Source organism: Brassica napus, chromosome C3 (assembly GCF_020379485.1).
Source record: "Brassica napus cultivar Da-Ae chromosome C3, Da-Ae, whole genome shotgun sequence".
NCBI lineage: Eukaryota > Viridiplantae > Streptophyta > Magnoliopsida > Brassicales > Brassicaceae > Brassica > Brassica napus.
The window spans coordinates 21774355-21789955 of NC_063446.1; the positions used below are offsets into that span (position 1 = coordinate 21774355).

Below are 15601 nucleotides of genomic sequence, written 5' to 3' on the forward strand. Positions count from 1 at the left end.
CAACCTGCTTATTTGCCAATTGCCATGATGATAACTTCTTCATCTCTAACTTCTATTGGTTTCTCCGAGCGAACATTTCCACACTTTTTCAGAATACCCATGATGCACACAGTGCTACTACCCTACTACCCATCTGCAGTCGCTGCTTTGTAAACCACTCTTCTTTTCAATCAAATATATACGCCTTTTCAGCTTTCATAATCTTGTGACCGAGTTCGTTCCTTGTATGTCTACAACCACCCATATTTCACAATCGTGTAATCGCACACAGTGGCTATATGTGTCCTAATAAAAATAAGTTTCAGATTTTACTGTTTATCTGTCTTTCGTTCAATGTGGTTTCAATAGCTTGGACGTTTTTCGTGTCCAATCAGGTTTGGGTTCTTTTAGGGATATGAAATTTAGGTCTACTCAAATATTCTTAAAGTACTGTTTGGATTCGGTTTAGATTTTTTCGGATTCGGTTCGAATATACATCTTAAACCCATTTAAACTCATTTTAAATTCGGGTTTTGTTCTAATATTCAGATTTCAATTACCCAGTTACTTGTTTGTGATTTGTTTGTGATTTGAATGTACACACTTTAACTCACAAACTTGACAAGTTTAAATAATTTGAATTAAGTGTTGGTGGCATAATCCAGAAGTGGTCGTTAAGAAAAATTAAACATAAGAAAATTAAACTTAGCAACTAATAACTGAAAAAACGTAGGAGGCATTACTTAAACTTCAAAAATAAATCAACATTGCCTAAACCTTAGAAGCAAATATATTCATAATCAAAGTTCAAATGTAGTTGTCAAAATTTTAAAAAGTAATATTTGATCAACCAAAAATATATTACATTAAACTGTGTATTTGATTTAATTATTAATGTTATAACTATTTATTTTAGGTATTCATTCAAATCTTAGAATATTTTTGAATACTTATTCGGAATTACATTTACATTTACTATTATATAGTGTTTTGGCTTTTTGAATGTTTGGGTCTCTGTTCAGATTCAGTTTTTGTTCGATTAAAACTCAAAAACTCGATATACTGTAAAGATCCATTCGGGTATTTATATCGGATTCAATTCTGTTCAGATTCTTATTTCGAGTCGGTTCGGATTTTTGGGTTTGGATTATTTGCCACCCCAAGCTTCAAGGTAAGGCTGATAACGTCTCAATCAATCTTAAGCTGATTCTCATACCACCCTACAACCACCGTCCAAATTCTTCGTTTGCCACAATCACAGAGCTTTCATGCTTGGAATTTGGAAACCGAGTGCCTTTGCATCTTCCTCCTCATTTCTTATGCAGAAAAGCATCCAAGATGGCTAACAATCGGATAAACTGAGCGCATGTCCTGCTCCACTTGAGTTCTATTACTTTTGTTTTATAGAAGTACAAAGGACAAAGGACAAAGGACAAAAATTCATTTTATTTTGTATTCCTACAACTCTGAATTGTGACAGCTTCTTCCCAGAGTTGAATTAGAATCCGAATTTGAAGGTTTTTATTCGCCGATTTCGTTAAAGCCACAACTTAGGCAGACAAAATTAATGACGCCAATCACGTTGAATTGATTTTCTGTTACTATCAGACTATCATCCCTGACAGGAGGTCACGTACTTTAAAGTCTTGTCTCTTTATTTTTTTTGGTCAACGGTCTTGTCTTAATATTCCACGAAATCGAGTTAAACGAGGTCTTCCCTTGACTGGAAAAATAAAAACACTGACTTTTCTACACTCTCCACACCATAAATTAAGCTAAAACTTTCTTAAGAAAAAAAAAATACAAAGCCATGTTCGTGAAGCTCCTCACCATTGTCTTCTTCAGCCTACTCTCTCAGTTCCCAGAATCCTCTTCCCAAACTCTTGACTTCACTTACAATGGCTTCCTTCCTCCACTCACCGACATATCCCTCGAAGGGATCGCCACCGTCACGCCCAACGGTCTCTTGAAGCTAACCAACTACACCATGCAGAAGACGGGTCACGCCTTCTACATCAAACCAATCCGTTTCAAAGATTCTCAAGACGGCACCGTTTCTTCCTTCTCCACAACTTTTGTCTTCGCTATTCATTCTGAGATCCCGAGCCTTAGCGGCTACGGCATGGCATTCGTCGTGGCTCCTAACCCAAGGCTCCGTTACGCGACCGCAAGTCAGTACATGGGTCTCTTCAACATCACAAGCGACGGTAATGTCACAAACCATGTGTTCGCTATAGAGTTCGACACGATCCAGAGTCCAAAGTTCAATGACACTGAAGATAACCATGTGGGCATAGATATCAATAGCTTGATATCTGTTGAGAGTTCGCCAGCTGGGTACTGGGACATAAAAGGTCAGTTCAAGAATCTGACTTTGATTAGTCGCAAACGGATGCAGGTTTGGGTTGATTATGATGGTCACACCAATCAGATCGATGTGACAATGGCTCCGTTCGGAAAGGACAAACCGAAAAAACCGCTTGTTTCGGTCGTCAGAGATCTTTCTTCGGTTCTTTTGCAAGATATGTTCGTAGGTTTCTCTTCTGCCACCGGTTCCATTCTGTCCGAACATTATGTTCTCGGGTGGAGTTTCCGGGTGAAAGGGAATGCTCCACCGTTGGAGTTATCAAAACTTCCCAAACTTCCGAGGTGGGAGCGGAAAAGACTATACAGCATCTACAAGACTTGGATGCCGTCGGTTTGCATATTTTTGATTCCCTTCTTGTTTATTTCCACGCTCATCATACTCGTGCGCTTCGTCGTGAAGAGGAGGAGAAAGTTTAAGGAGGAGCTCGAAGATTGGGAAACAAGGCTTGGGAAGAACCGAATGAAGTTCAAGGACTTGTATTACGCGACCGGAGGGTTTGATGAGAAGGACCTTCTCGGATCCGGTGGGTTTGGAACTGTGTACAGAGGTGTCATGCCAAGGACAAAGAAAGAGATCGCTGTGAAAAGAGTCTCGAGCAAATCCCATCAAGGGTTGAAAGAGTTTGTGTCTGAGGTCGTGAGTATTGGTAGGATGAGTCATCGGAACTTAGTCCCTCTCATGGGTTATTGCCGCAGGAGGGACGAGCTTCTTCTGGTGTACGAGTACATGCCTAACGGAAGTTTAGATAAGTATTTGCACAATAGTCCAGAGGTAACTCTCGACTGGAAACAGAGGTTTAAGGTCATTAAAGGTGTGGCATCCGCCTTATTCTACCTTCACAAGGAATGGGAACAAGTGGTGATTCACCGTGACATCAAAGCCAGCAACGTCTTGTTAGACTCGGAGTACAATGGGAGACTCGGGGATTTCGGTTTAGCTCGACTGTGCGGTCACGGGTCAGACCCTCAAACCACGCTAGTCGCTGGAACATGGGGATACCTAGCCCCTGATCACGTCAGGACAGGACGGGCCACTACCGCTACCGATATTTTTGCGTTTGGGGTGCTCCTATTAGAAGTAGCATGCGGTAGACGTCCTATCGAGATTCAGAACGAGAATGGTGATCAGAGGGTCTTTATCTTGGATTGGGTTTTTGGATTTTGGAATGAGGGAAACATCTTGGACGCCAAGGACCCGAAGCTAGGGACGGAATATGACAGAATAGAGGTCGAAATGGTTTTGAAGCTAGGTTTGCTGTGCTCTCACTCCAACCCACATGCTAGACCAACTATGAGAGGAGTGTTACATTATCTCATGGGGGATGCAATATTACCAGATTTGTCGCCTTCGGACTTGCGTGGGAACGAGATGATGAGGTTGGAAATCCACCACGGACTTAGCGAGACAGGCATGTTTACATGTGGGTCTTCGATGGTTAATTCTATAGTCTCCGCTTCCAGTGGGAGGTGAATTTTACATTAATTGTAGAAAACATCCCCTATCGCCACGAGATGTGGGACCGTGTTGTACGTTGACTTTGAAATATATGAAATTTTTATGTGTGAAAGACCCAGTTTACTCTTGCATTTAGTCATGTTCATAGTTGGTTGATGTGACGCTTGAAATGAATAGAGAAAATTGCGTCCCCACACACAAGTCAAGCTGAAGAGAGAGAGAGAGAGAGTCTCCTTTCACTATAATGTCCCGTTGGGCCAAAGTATCTGCCGCCGATGGTGATGAGCATATTTGCCATGATGATAACGTCTTCGTCTACAACATGTTCAAACAATAAGAGGCAAAACAAAATTGCTGGCTAGGGAAAGACAATAATGCAAATCTCCAGAATATACTTTTAAGTCTTGTGATTCTTGATTCTAACTAAACATTCATAATCAGTCACCACCTCAGATAGAAGCCGAGCATACATCTCACTCCACAGTTTATTCTGATTCACAATGTGGGCAAACGTCATTGACTCCATAATGTCCTAAGCTGCTTCCCATTGCTTTCTCCATAATAATGAAATCCATAAAGTTTTGATTGATGGTACTTCTTTATCAGTGTGAGTATTTTTTTTTTCTTTGTCTTTATTTTATTTTCTCGTCTTTTTTAAACATGTTTATAGCGCTGGACACAAGCTGAATATTTGCTATTTTAAGTATATTTGACACTTGATTTGTTTTTACTAGTAATATAAATTTAGACTATAAGTTTAGAATCGACTTTGAGTTAATATATGAATTTTTTGAAAATTTTATGTCTCACTACCAAGTCGTTTTTCTTATTATTGGAGTTTATTACAGTTATGGAATGATCAAAGCACCATATCATATTCAATCAAGTTAATTATGATGTACTATATTCTTAGAAAATTAATTGTAATTTTGATCAAAATCTTCTTCTCCTTGTAGAAGAAAATAAGAAGAAGTAAGATGATTTTGATTAGTGGCGATATTTTTAAATCCTTTTTGATTATTAGCTGGAGATTATGACAATTATGAATTAATTACGGACAGTCAAACTAAAAAAAACACATATGATCTACTTGAAAACCTCTGCTTCCATCAGAGGTGTTATCATCATCATCGAGATTCAGATTCAGCGATAATCATCATCACTGATGCAAAGTCTATGTGCTCCACCTCTGCACTTTCCGGCCACCGCACCCCGTCGCCGTCGAATTCTGAAAACCGTCGCTCGTTCAGCGAGGGCAGAGCTCAGAGAAGATACCGACCCCTTAATCCAATCAGCTATTCATTCAGCGTCTCTTCGTCTGGGAGAAACCAATCGAACAGGCAATCTCTCTCTCATATCTCCTTTTATGTGTTGGCTTTCTCTGAGGCATTTCGTCGAACACTTAACACTCGCTTTACTGTTTGATCAAATTAGCTTAATTTGACTTCAAAAGGTTTGTAATTTATGCAAAGCAGAGCCTCTATTCATCGACCCTTATGCCGCATGCTTCTTTCCTCCTTTTACAAACAAGGAACCGAACATCCATAAACACCAACAACATCATTACTGTCTTGCAACAAAGTTTATTGATGACAAGCTGTTACATACAGCTAAACGCATTGATGGACTAAAGCAGGTTACTTTACTTAACTTACTTCCATTGTCTCATTCTTAAGTCTATGTAAGTATTATTGTTTATGTGTAATAGTGATATCTCATCTTTGCAGGTTGTCTTGTTCACAGATGGAATGGATACTCGTCCTTATAGGCTTAACTGGCCACCTTCTACTATGATCTTTGATGTTTCACCACAAAAGGTTTTCGATATAGCATCTGACAAGCTTCAAGGTTAATGCTTTACTTTGCTTTACAGTGTCCCTTGTCCACTATGATCTTTCTTTTACCCTGTGCAAGTGGACCAGTCAAACAGGATCTTGAGTATAAAAATAAAAAATTAAGAATTTTTTAAAATAAATATATAATTGGAGTCTAAAATTAAGTTCTTAGATATCTTTATAAATCTTAAAAACATTAGACATCGTTTAAATCTACATCATTACATAGTTAAATATACAGTTAGTATATTTTTTAAACAGAGACTAGAAATAATTTGAGACGATACTGTTTGTTTGCCTCTAGTTTTGCCGGGACTTAGATGCTCCATACTTATGGTTTGGTGATTGTTACATTGTTCCAGGTGTGGGAGCTAGGCTTCCTAAAGGTTGCATGTTCTTTCACCTTCCTGTAGAATCAGGAGATATAGAGCAATGTTTGCGCTCAAAAGGGTTTAGTGGGAATCGGCCAAGTATATGGGCAATGCAGGTGATAATATGCGTTTTGTCATCAACTCTTCTATCCTTGCCTGCAATTTGTATGAGAATGTTATGATTCTTCTTATTCATAAACAGGGCTTACCTCTTGGGTCGCAATCGAGTTTCAAAGCGATTCTTTCAGCAGTTAGTAGTTTAGCCATGAATGAAAGCTATCTCATAGGAGAATTGCCTAAAGATATCATAGACCAGGTCACTACTTTGATCTCTTAACTATGTTCAGACATTCTATCTATCTTTCGCTTTATAATCTTTATGCGGGCTTGAGTGCAGTCTGATTTGGAAAAATGGATGGAGAAGCTGTTCATGAGCAACGGTTTCAAGGTGCAGATAGTTAGCTATGAAGAGATCGCTGCGAGTTTAGGCGTTGTGTTACATTCACAAGGAAACCATGACAAAATTATGTTTATTGCACAACAGCTCAGGTTTTCAGATGATCAGGTAATAAAGATACAACTCAGTTAGGTCTCCATTACTTTAGCCATTTATCTACAATTAACTAGATCTTACTCTTACAGATGGAGAAATGGAGACAAGAGTTTGAGAGGGTGGAAGAAGATGGAGATGAACAGGGATTTGAAGAGCTCTGAAATAAACAACAATGTCTTCTAAATAAAGTTAAGCTCCGGAATTGTCTGCAGTTCTTGGAGAAACTTCACAGCATTGTAATTCCAACTCATCTGTTCACACAGTCAACACAACTTGTTTTGAACTGGAACAGAATTTGGCAACACTGTTTCCACTCTAGCTACTGCATGGGTCATCACACCCATCAAGTTTACAGTTCAACTCAAGACAGACAAAGGAAACTGTTTCATATACAAGTCAATTTGTTTTTATGAGTTGCTCATATGCAACTGTTGTTCAGTTTCTTTAATGGAAGCTTGTTTATCACTTGATGGGTTTAGATGGTAATTAACTATTTATACATGTAAAACTTGTAAGATCAAGTTCAGGATTTGTCTGCAGTTATTGGAGTTGCAGAAACTGTGGATGATTGTTAAAATGATACACAAAATCTGTTATAACGTCACTACATTGCAATTCACATGTTTATCAATTGTTTTGATCATATGACAAACACATTATTCTCATTGCTCATAGACATGTCAACAAATTATGCAAAGATTTGTAAATTGTATATGGATTTTCAAATCAATTAAGATGTAGAAATAAATATCTTATTTTAAAAACAGACATTTACAAAGAAATCAAGTTCAAGTTCAGATTAGCGAGATGAGAGCCGCACACATAACAAGCTTTCTTAAAGCACACTAGTGGGGGTACACTATTGGGTTAAATCCCAAGCCGAATGCAAAAACAAGTCCAATAAGCATCAAAGTGTTGAATATGAGCTGGTCGGTTCAATACTCTACATAAGTGTTTTCAGTACTTGTAGTTGAATTTGACTTGGATCACATATCGCATCTTGATTTGTTCCGTATTGTAGACAATGTACTCGTTGTACAATAAAGTCCCCTGCAAAAAAAAAAAAGCCAAACAAAATCAATCTGTGAATTTATGTAATCATGATTTGGTGAAAAAAATGTGTTGAAACACAAAGAAAGCCAAACCTTGGAGCTTGAATGATCCACTGGTTTGCCAAGTGGAACAACAACACCGTCTTCTAGTGTCTTAGCCTCTGATGGGTTTGGTGCTGTTCTCCCCACACCTTTTGTGCTGCAACCATCAGAGTTACAAATCAAGTTTTTATACAATAGAAATCCTGAAAATCATAAACAATTTGTGTGATGTATTAATGAGATTTATCAGTGTACCTTAGCTTCCCCGGAGGCAATTTATCCGCGTTATAATCCGAATTCAGAAGCTCATTCATGTCTCCCAAAGCAACCTAAAGAAGTTTTGATCATTACGAAACATAAAAATACATAGAGGTACTGCTACTAACACATAGAACCATTTTGTTGTTGTCCATATAAACTAAGAAGAGAGAAGAAGAGAGTATACCTCGCAGAGGAGCAGGACGCCGTCATTAGCACCGCTGTTAGCGTAGCAATAGTTTGCACTCTTGGAGAACATGTCGGCAAAGTAAACCCCTTTCCCAAACATGTAACCAGTTACTGGCGCTTCAGGAGGAGCTATCCGAAGACCTGTTTGGTTGTGTCCCATAGGAGTTCACTTTACTACACAATGAAAACAGAGAAAAAAAGAAGAAAAATAAAAACAGAGAAACATGTAGTTACCTTGAGATAAAATACCAGCCCAGTTAGTGAGACGTGACCCATGCCAAAGTAGCATCCTATTCTTCGAACTTGAGAACTGCCAAGAAAAGTTTTAAGTGTTACAGTGCCAAAATGAGAAATCAAAATAGTAGTGTACGGTAAAGACAAGACATACCTGTTGGAATCGATCAGCTTCACCAGCTCTTGAAGCTCTAAATAGCTGAGAAATCTCAACTGTGTATCCCGAATGCGTTTTTGCATGAGTGTTCTCCATGTAATTGGCAACCTGATTTCGCAATAAGGAGAAGACAGCGAAAGGTATAAGAAACACAGACGTGTTTGAATACTCGTAAGAAACAAATGCTCCTTCAATATACCATAGAGAACTCTTCTGAATCGGCTCCTACTGGCGTCAATCCACAATTAAGTTGCTGGTAGTGATAATATAAAGGATCATCCTACAGTCATTGCAAGAAAATAATGCCATATCATTAGAGAACTATATGAAGAAGTGGCTTGATGCCTTAAAACCACATAGACTGACTGACTTACCATCAATCCAGGGTCGATAGACAACAACTTTGTCGCGAGTTCGATTTCACCTAATGCTTCAACCTGACATTAGATAGTGATGTGTTAAAAACTACACATAACATGTAGCATCAGACTATTAACTTTTTAAAGACCAAAACAGTAGAAAGAGCTACCAACTTACCATTTCTATTTTCTGTTTCAACTTTTGGGGAGTGTCTATAACAAACTGACCTGTTACAAATCGCATTTCATATAGTTAGTGAATGTTTAATCAATTTTAGCACACATGTAAAGTGTATATGAACTTACTCATTTTCTTGAAACCAAAATCATGAGGTATCACAGTATAGAACTCTCTGCATCAATAATGATACAAAGTTAGACAAGCTTGAATCTGATTTCTTTGTGGAAAATGGTTATATATTCCACTAAACGCAACACTTAGTCTAGCAATTAACCAGATACATACCCACTGAGTTCCTCAAGCCTCGCTCTATCAAACCGGCTCATTACCTCCGAGATTCTCTTCAACACTTCATAACCCTATAGAGATCCAAGCAGAGCTATTATCTGATATCACAACAAAATACAAGATGACCCCAAAAAACATTTTCTATTTTTACCTTTGTTATTGTGGACTTGCTTAGCTTGCCAAGTGGCAATTTGTTAGCGTTGTATCCTTCAAATCAAACATCGAAAGTATATGAGAGGCAGAATCACAATCAGCTAGAAGTAAAAAAAAATAAAGTAAGGAAGAGACTAACCTATTTCCATCATGTGCTGTGCCATCATGCTTACATTGCATATAAGAGAGATGAACTTGGCAACTTGGGGATCTAGTTTTGATTCCTCCGGTTTAACTTCAGAAGATGATTTGGGAACATCATTGACCTGAGAAGACAATACAGAAATGATCTTCAGAACAGCGATAAGCCGAGAAAAGTTTCCTTGAAATATTGTCTCATTCCACATCAAAAATTGTTAAAGAATAAAGTATAGAGGCATCAGTCAGGATTCCGAAACACTCACAACAGCTGAATCATTATCGTCTTTGCCATAGTCCATTTCGATCCATGTATAGGACTTAGTATGAGGTATAAACTCCTTTCTGTCAGACCAAAAATTCTTTGTCTTATCAAGGAACTTATTGCTAAATATATCTATTGCACGATCCCATGAGTGAAAAGGTCCGTCTAGTTTACTCTGTCCTTTCACACCAACTCTTCCCCATCTGAAGTAGACCATATATGTTTTCTTGTTATCAGACTCTGCGCATATATCACACACATATTGATGAAAAAATGGAATTGAGAGATAAATCAAAAGCAATAGCAGCTTCCAATAGTTCCTCCATTACAAGACAAGTCTCATCTTACTAATCATAATCTGTCAAGGACTAACCTAGCACTTGTAGGACAAAGAACTTGTTATTATTATCCCTGACATTTGTCTGATTCAACATGGCATCATAAACATCATCACCCTACAACATTCAACAACGAAAAATTTAAGTCAATGACAATCTGAAAGAAATAGGCACATTCATGAACACAATAAGATGAAAGTAAAGAACTTGCCCTTTGTAGAACATGGTACTGGCTCTTTATGTTATCAGGAATCCACTGATCCAACACCGCTGCTCCCTTCTTTGTGGCAGTTACGATTTTCTCTTCTTTCTTTTCTTCCTCAAAGCCATCATCGTCATCTTCAGCTCCATCTGTCCCTTAAATTACCAATAAGAACATTGGCATAAGTGTTATAAAAATCGGCTAATCAGACCTAAACGAAACGAGTTTTCTAGAACTATTTTTTAAGAAGATTGTAACGGATGCAAGAAGATTATGCGTAAAAATTAAACTAATCAAACACAGAGATTTAAAATGGTTAACCAACTCGAGATCTCCAAGCTAACTAATGCTACTGGGTCACATGGCATATCAACATAAACCTATTTACCTGACTTGACTGTAGCACTGGAATCGTTGTTTGCGTCGTTGCAGAGCCTCTCGAGAAGCACCTTTTTGGTACCAGTTGTAGCTAAGCCTCTCTTACTAGCTTCCTCGCGCAACTCCTTCACATTCATTGCACGAAGCTCGTCAATTGCAATCTTCTCTTCTTTCTTTTCTTCTTCTAAGCCATCATCTCCATCTTCAGCTCCATCTGTCCCTGGAAATGTCAATAAGAGCATTGGTATAAACTGATATAATGGATGCGAGACAACAACAAGGAAAACAGATAAATAAATGCGATAAGTGAGATTTAACGTGGTTCACCAAATCAATCGAGATCTCCTGCAAACTAATGCTACCGAGTAAGACCAGAGTCAAAGCATATCAATCACCAAATCAAGATCTCCTGCTAACTAATGCTACCGAGAACATATCAACATAAACAGTGCCAAATTGTCTATAGAATGAACAAACGCGTATACCTGATTTGACTGGGGCAATGGAATCGTTGTTTGCGTCGTTGCAGAGCCTCTCGAGAAGGTCTTTCTTCGTACCTGTTTCGACTAAGCCTCTCTTACTAGCTTCCTCGCGCAACTCCTTCACATTCATCGCACGAAGCTCGCCAATCGCAATCAGTTTGTTCGATTCATCAGCACCGTCCGAAGAATCTAGGTTTCGTTTCCTCTTCCTCTTCGATTCGTCCTTCTTCGCGTCTTCCGCGATAGCCTCTTCGAGCCTCTCCACCTATCCGAAACACCAAAACTTCAAAATCCGAATCGATAAGAGAAGAGAAGAGGTGAAATGCGATTAAGAGAGAGATGGATACCAGAACGGATTTGAGTCCGGTGGTGCTGAGTCCGCGCTCGGCGAGCTTTGCACGGAGTTCTTCGACTTTGAGCTTGTTCGCCATTTTCGTTCGTCTTCTAGGGAATGTGAGTGAGGGAGAGAAGGTTGGTTCTATGGTTTACTTTGGAGGAAGAGAGTTCGCGCGAGCATTTGAAGAGGTCTTCTCCTCTTCGTCAGTGTCTTCTCTTGAAAGCTTTAGGGCTTTTCTTCTTCTTTTTAGAAAATTTTAAATATTGAAAAGTACTCGCTGGTTTTTGTGGATATTGCCCTTATAACCTTTTTAATCTTGAAAACACCCCGATTGTTAGTAAAGCTTCCTAAATTCACCCCTGAACTTTTCAAATGAATTTATTTAAGAGAATTTAGGCTCCATATGCCTGAAAAAAACCAATATTAGGTAGATACCATTCCACTATTTCAAACATTGTTATACTTTCAATAATACAATGTTACCCCTACTAAGCTACACACCTAAATATCTCAGCTAAGATTAGTTGTCAGTTCTTGTCTATCATATACATCCTTCACAACGGAAGCTTTTGAACATATCCATCCTACACACCTAATTACTCTTTTAGGTAGAGATGGCAATTTAGGAGCTTGCCCGCGGGACCGGCCCATTAAGATCTGCTGCGGGTCGGGATTGGTCACTACATAACTAGGCCCATTTTTTAGCGGGCCTCGCGGGCTGGGCTTGTGCGGGTTTGGGCCGGAAGCGGGATGGGATCATGTTGTACCGCGGGACACGCGGGATCCGCACCCACTTCATCATCTTGTCTCTTCGAGCTCCCACCGGCAAAGAAACAGAGAGAACTGATGATTTGAAAGACGATCTCCTCCGGCGTATCTTCTTCTTCAATCCACCACAGCAACTTCGATTCTCGACAGTAACTTCTCCATGCATGGTATTCATCTTATCATTTGATCAAGTAAGTGTCTTATTCTCGGCATCATCTTCTTTCTTTCCTTTTGAGCCACAAATCATGAACAATTTCTTTAGAGAAAGAATTTATTGCATGGATGTGGTACTGATTTGGTGTTTGGTTTTATTTGAATTTGGTTATGAACTTATGAATATCCGTGCACTTTACCTTTACATGTTGAATTATTGGTGCCAATTCACATCTTTAAAGAACTGAAGTTACTTATGTAGTGTCTTAGAAACAAAACGAGACTAATTAAGTAATGAGTAATGACTAATGAACGTAAGTGCAAATTACAAACGCTGCACACGTAACAAACATAAGTTAATAACTATCTTCATGAAAGTTGATTTTCAGCACGATATCTTCAAGATCTAGATTGATTTATGATGTCTTTGTGGTAGTTTTAGAAACTATTAAAGCTACCATTAGGAAATTGGGTGACTTGCGGAGAGATTGTTGGTTCCACAAATTATACATAAATTATTAAACAACTCTCTTTGTTCTGCATAAGCTGAGCTGAACCAATTCACTTTTATCAACTATCTAATAGCTAGTTAGTATTGTTTATGGGAGACTTTTTTGGTCTTATCGGTCTTGTTACCATCCTTAGAATGAGTAAACCATATGGCAGGTTCCATCTGCTCCCGGACTTTGACGAGGGAAAACACAGCTGTTGGAGAAAGCTAGAGCGTCATAACAACATAAGGAAAAGGAAACCTGTAGACAAAGGATGAGTTGCTTCAAAACAACAGCAAGTGAACAGGTACAAATCATACTACCATGTTTCGTTTGATGATGGAAAAAGTGTAAGTGAACAATGTCTAAAACTTCAGTCCGAACATTGTCTAAAACTCAAAACGAGACTAATGAAAGTGATTCCTGATGACTAATTCAACATAACTTAAGGGTTATCTGTTTGTTTGTCATATCTTTGATTTTGATTAGATTATGGATAGTGTCGTATGCTTGTTGTGGGAACAGAAATTCGCACTGTCGATTTCCGTTTAAATAAGAAAACTAGGAAAACCCTAATTTCCCAGAGGTCCCGGATATCTGCTAATACCACACACCAAGCAATCAGAACACAAAAATAACAACGATAAAGTATAAGAAATCGAAAAGAGAGCAAAGTAGATCTTATTCCGAATTCGCGTTCGGGCGTTACAACAAGGTAAGAGCCTGGGCTACGAGAGCTGTCGGCGAGATTCCTAGTTCTAAAACCCTAAGACAGCAATAACCTAGTTGAGTCGCAGCTCGAATAACAAAAACAGAAATATGCCTAATTGCTCTAAGTGCTAAGTTTGCTCTGAGAAAAGTCATCCCATGCTTCTCGCCTAGGACTCCTTATATACTGGCTCCTAGGTCGGTTTGCGCTTTTCTTCTTTTGCCCTTAACCCGTCATAGCATAAAAATTGAGATATTCCATTTTTTCCAATCCTCGTAATTATCTTCAAAGTTTTGTATTTATCCGCGGAAAGTTGACATTTATCTTTCCTTGCGAACCAAGCGTAAACCATCATGCGGCTTACGGGCTGCTGGTTAAGAAATCGTAAGTTGGGCCTCGAGTCATGTCTTAGGTCCCTTTGGGCCGTCTTCTGACTCGAAGCGTTTATTACGGCTTCTTTCGGTAGAGAACAAACTTTCCACGGTTTTCACCGTAAAGTTTGATCGATGACTTAGAATGGCGGGAAACATGAAATGGGTTCGCTACGGTCTTCGGGAGATAGCATCGAAGGGTAGACGATAATGCATGGATTAATTGTCGCATCGATGTTTCGGAAGAGCTCGGTCGCTACGTAGCAATCGAGCGGAACGGACGCTCGGTCGCTACGTAGCGACCGAGCTTCGGCTTGGGCTCGGTCGCTACGTAGCGACCGAGCGGGACGAACGCTCGGTCACTACGTAGCGACCGAGCTCCCGATCGTCATAGCGTACATGTGCGGTAGTAGCATAATGACCGAGCTTGGTTCGTCCGTGTTCCGATCGTCATACTCGGACCTATCCGTAACCGGTCTGGGTATGTTTCCGATGGCTTATGTTTGATCTAAATAGAATTCGAACGAAGCTTTATCTTGGCTACATACGTTGTGACATTCTCTTGACCGAGCATGAATTGTTGCGAAAAGACATACTTGTATTTTGCGGGGATTTGGACGTTAACTTCGTCGCAACCGTTTTCGACCACAACAGTTAGCCCCCCAGCTCGTTAGGATCGTGGATTTCTAGTGAGATCCTAACGTGCGGTATGGCGAGTTCGGACGAGATTGGTGTATTTGGGCGAAGTTCGGGTCCGAAAATCCGCAAGTAAATAGTAATTTCTCATGCCTATAAGAAGGGAGGTAATTTCTTCACAATCTTTACACTTACTCATTCTCATAGAGAGGTTTCTTGAAAAATTCTTTCTTCTTTCTCTTTCTCTCTATCATTTCCTTCTTGATAAAAAAAAAAGAAAACACACGAGATGTCGAGTAAGAAGAGGAGTTCGAAGAAAGGTCCTTGCCCGCGAACGTTTCTAAAGAGCTATGTGTGCCAAAGATGGAATTCGTTCCTCATTCGGTAGACCCGGCCGAGAACGAGGCATAGTGGGTGGCGTGTTATGGTTCGATCACGCCTCCCAAAGAGAAATCATTCCCGGTCATGAACCGTCGCCCGGTCGAGGAAGGTGCACCAAGTAGGAGTACTAGCGAATTCTTCGAGGTCATGCGGTCGTTCTACCATATTTCGGATGCGGTGGTGTTCAGGGTTCCTCGTCAAGGAGAGCGCGCTAGTATTCCCCCGGAGGGTTACTTTACTTGTTACGAAGCATTCGTAGTGCGATGTCGTTTGTGGTTCCCGATTCCCGAAATTATCGTCTGTGTGTTGGATCGTTTCGGGGTGGCGATAAGTCAACTGAATCCCCTTGGCATCCAGCACCTCATTGGAGTCCTGATCCTGAGCTATGAGCATGGTCTCTCTCTTACCGTCGATCATTTCGAAGCGCTTCTTAGGTTGCAGATCATCAAGGATACGAACAAGTACAGGCTGGTCCCTC

General features: G+C 39.7%; 2 protein-coding genes and 1 pseudogene across 4 annotated transcripts; 2 read left to right on the forward strand and 1 right to left on the reverse strand.

Moving 5' to 3' along the window:
• The first annotated feature begins 775 nt into the window (after positions 1 to 775).
• On the forward strand, positions 776 to 3914 carry LOC106438693 (L-type lectin-domain containing receptor kinase IV.4-like). The gene has a single exon (XM_013879944.3). It carries the CDS (start codon positions 1790 to 1792, stop codon positions 3815 to 3817), a length of 2028 nt encoding a protein of 675 aa, XP_013735398.1. The 5' UTR covers positions 776 to 1789; the 3' UTR covers positions 3818 to 3914.
• Positions 3915 to 4868: 954 nt separating this feature from the next.
• On the forward strand, positions 4869 to 7026 carry LOC106438692 (annotated as a pseudogene).
• A 242-nt stretch (positions 7027 to 7268) lies between these two features.
• On the reverse strand, positions 7269 to 11881 carry LOC106438691 (poly [ADP-ribose] polymerase 2). Of its 3 annotated transcripts, none has more exons than XM_048751079.1 (19): positions 11625 to 11881; positions 11281 to 11542; positions 10806 to 11015; positions 10427 to 10566; positions 10251 to 10332; positions 9879 to 10117; positions 9614 to 9740; positions 9473 to 9528; positions 9319 to 9392; positions 9159 to 9205; positions 9031 to 9080; positions 8868 to 8930; positions 8693 to 8773; positions 8491 to 8601; positions 8337 to 8412; positions 8101 to 8243; positions 7911 to 7984; positions 7707 to 7812; positions 7269 to 7611 (listed from the first exon to the last, which is right to left on the reverse strand). In XM_048751079.1, exons 1-19 carry the CDS (start codon positions 11706 to 11708, stop codon positions 7519 to 7521), a joined length of 2118 nt encoding a protein of 705 aa, XP_048607036.1. In that variant the 5' UTR covers positions 11709 to 11881; the 3' UTR covers positions 7269 to 7518. The 3 variants fall into 3 exon arrangements, with proteins under 3 accessions (XP_048607036.1, XP_048607035.1, XP_048607037.1); XM_048751078.1 differs by having other exon boundaries at positions 10427 to 10572; XM_048751080.1 differs by having other exon boundaries at positions 10427 to 10572; positions 10806 to 11009; positions 11625 to 11880.
• Between the last annotated feature and the right edge of the window lie 3720 nt (positions 11882 to 15601).